Below are 2,770 nucleotides of genomic sequence, written 5' to 3' on the forward strand. Positions count from 1 at the left end.
ATCCAATTTCATGCAGATTTTATTCAATGTCAAAAAGATTTTATTTGCCAGCTGAAATTCAAATAAAATTAATTTTCCAAAATCAAAGAACTCAAGAAAAACCTGAATCGAAGACGAGTTCGATTTTTGCCTATTCGAAACGCTGCCGTTGCGTGCTCTCTCTCTCTCTCTCTCTCCGTGCCTGCGAAGCTCACTTTTTGAATTTTTGTCGTGCCATCTTTGCTTTTCTGCAACTCTGAACTGGAAGTAGCGTCGCGAGGCCAGGGCTACATTGGCGATCGACCCGACCATCGAAGGTAGGGTTTCTTGTTTCTTCGTCAAAATCTTCGCTTGTCGTGTGGTCAATTATCTCCTCTCTCTCTCTTTCTCTCTCTCTCTCTCTTTTTCCTCGCGTCTCTACGCCGGGTTGATCGTAAAGTTCGAAACTTTCGGTGCATATCAGTCTTGACTTCATCGCTTTGCGCGATTCCTCTTCGCAATTGACCCCCGCCTCTGCTTGTTTTGCAATGGTTGTGCGTGGCGGCAATACAGAGAAGCGCAATTTCCTTTTTTTTGCCCTTTTCGGGGTTTGGACAATTGGTCTCATAGCCGGGGACGGATGGTATGAGGGCTTTTTGCTGTTTAGCGATGGCCCATTTGAATTCTTGACGAAATTTCTATTTTTTAATTGATGAACTCGTGGACAAGGATTCTGCCTTCTGTTTCTGCTAGTGTGATAGGATGTTGATTCCTGCTATCACTTTCCTAGTCTTTGCAAATACATGATTCCTCTGGCATTATTGGGATTTGGGGTGTGACCATCATAAAGCCTGGATTCATTTTGTAGTTTGAGGCGAAAATGGAGAGGCTTTACGAAGCAGCAGTTGAAGGAGATGTGGATTCTTTGCTCGGTTTGCTCGAAGATGATCCACTGATCCTTGATAAATGTATTATGTGGTCTTACAATGGGAGTCCATTACATATAGCAGCACTACTGGGTCATGAGAGATTCGTTGACGAGATTCTGGATTGAAAACCCGAGCTTGCAGGAGAGGTGGATTCTCAGGAAATATCACCCCTGCACTTTGCGACCGCTAAAGGTTATCTTGGAATAGTGAAGAAATTGTTGACTGTTAATGCGGATATGTGCTATGCTCATGACATATATGGTAGGAACCCTCTTCACATTGCGGTGGTTAAAGACCGAGTGGATGTTCTAAAGGAACTGGTTCGAGAGAGTCCCCATGCAGCACGACAGAAGATGGGACATGGCGAGACTATTCTCCATTTATGCGTGGAGCATTATAAATTGGAAGCTCTGAAGGTTTTGGTGGAGTCAGTTGGAGATCACGAGTTTGTTAATTTGAAGAATGACCATGGCGACACCATATTGCACCTAGCTGCTGCATATAAGCAAACTGAGGTAAGTAAGAAGTGCACAAGTCCTATCTTATAATATAAACCACCTATTATTGTCTTCTCTTTCATATCTCCACGAGGTTGACCTTCTCATTGACTTTTGCAGACTATAAGTTTCTTGGTCACTTGTACCGCAGTAGAAGTGAACTCTCTGAATGCGGACAGTCTCACGGCACATGAACTTTTAGCACGAAGTGGAAAATCTGGAAGGCACATGGACAACATACACAACTTTTTTGAAGCTGGAGGGTCAACTGAAATTGTTCATGCTCTGTCTAGGAGTGAAATGGAATCCATGACAATGGGGGCCTTACCTCCATATGCTAATGATCAGAATATCACATCCCAGTGCAGCGAAAAGGTAGGAAGAAGAATCACAGTAAGCAATATGATTGGCTTGAAAGGAAAAAGAATGCGCTGATGGTTGTAGCATCTGTAATCGCAACAATGGCATTCAAAATTGTTATCAACCCTCCGGGTGGTTTTTGGCAAGACACTACCCAAGGTGACAGCTCGACAAAGCCACACACCGCAGGATATTCCATTATGGCCGACGATGATGCAGTAAATTACTTGAGTTTCTGGTCGATTAACACAGTAGCCTCTCTTGCATCCCTCAGCATCATCCTGATAGTTGTGAGCGGCTTCCCTTTGAGGCGTAGGTTTTTAATGTGGATTCTAGTGATGATCATGGGGATCGCCATCATATCCATAGTGCTCATCTATGCTCACGCATTAAGAGTCTTCATGCTCTTTCACCAAAAGTGTATGCTCAGCAGAATATAATTTGGAATGATCGTGCGGTTTGGCGTGATGATCCTGCTTCTCCTGGGGCTGAGACAACTTTTCTTTCTGGGCTTGGTTGAACCTGTTTCTACAGGGGGCTCTTTTTAATGCATGTTTTCTTAGTTGTGCCTTTCTGGGACAAAAAGCTTGTTGTACATTTAACTTGTTTTTGGCCTGTGGATATTGGTAAAAGTCTATGCTTTTCAATCTTTCATGTTTATTCATTAGTTGCTTCTAGAACATGGTCAAATGGGGAGTTTTCCTCTAAAAAATGGTTGAAAGGGGATGTCTTTGGATGGTTGGAATTATATTCATTCATCTGGCCTGAACTTCAAATTTTTGAGATGTGCATTGTATGCTCGTGTAGTTGCATCGCTATGGTTTCTCCAGATTATTTGTTTACCATAGGTGATAGACTAACATGAGAGGACTAACACGCAAGATGTTTCTTATCGGGTGCTTCTAACAACTTAGAGCAAAGGTTGATTAGAGAAACTTGTTTATAGCTAAGCAAGTGATGGACATCTGTTTCTTCTGCTTTTCAGAAGTTAGCCATGCGAGAATTGCATATGTGGAAAACAAAACT

General features: G+C 42.6%; 1 protein-coding gene across 2 annotated transcripts; it reads left to right on the plus strand.

Moving 5' to 3' along the window:
- Positions 1-233: 233 nt before the first annotated feature.
- On the plus strand, positions 234-2,414 carry LOC115677257 (ankyrin repeat-containing protein NPR4-like). 2 transcript variants are annotated; one of them, XM_030600637.2, is made up of 3 exons: positions 234-296; positions 827-1,402; positions 1,505-2,414. In XM_030600637.2, exons 2-3 carry the CDS (start codon positions 1,124-1,126, stop codon positions 1,817-1,819), a joined length of 594 nt encoding a protein of 197 aa, XP_030456497.1. In that variant the 5' UTR covers positions 234-296; positions 827-1,123; the 3' UTR covers positions 1,820-2,414. The 2 variants fall into 2 exon arrangements, with proteins under 2 accessions (XP_030456497.1, XP_030456350.1); XM_030600490.2 differs by lacking the exon at positions 234-296 and adding an exon at positions 361-601.
- Positions 2,415-2,770: the final 356 nt, after the last annotated feature.

Source organism: Syzygium oleosum, unplaced genomic scaffold, assembly GCF_021117445.2.
Source record: "Syzygium oleosum isolate NSW1041296 unplaced genomic scaffold, Sole_v2.1 Sole_v2.07, whole genome shotgun sequence".
Taxonomy (NCBI): domain Eukaryota; kingdom Viridiplantae; phylum Streptophyta; class Magnoliopsida; order Myrtales; family Myrtaceae; genus Syzygium; species Syzygium oleosum.

What these genes read in the sequence shown, in the direction of transcription:
- LOC115677257 (XM_030600637.2), top strand. Translation starts at nt 1,124, where the DNA reads ATGTGCTATGCTCATGACATATATGGTAGGAACCCTCTTCACATTGCG. An exon ending in CTGCATATAAGCAAACTGAG is followed by an intron (nt 1,403 to 1,504) that starts GTAAGTAAGAAG and finishes TGACTTTTGCAG; the next exon opens with ACTATAAGTTTCTTGGTCAC.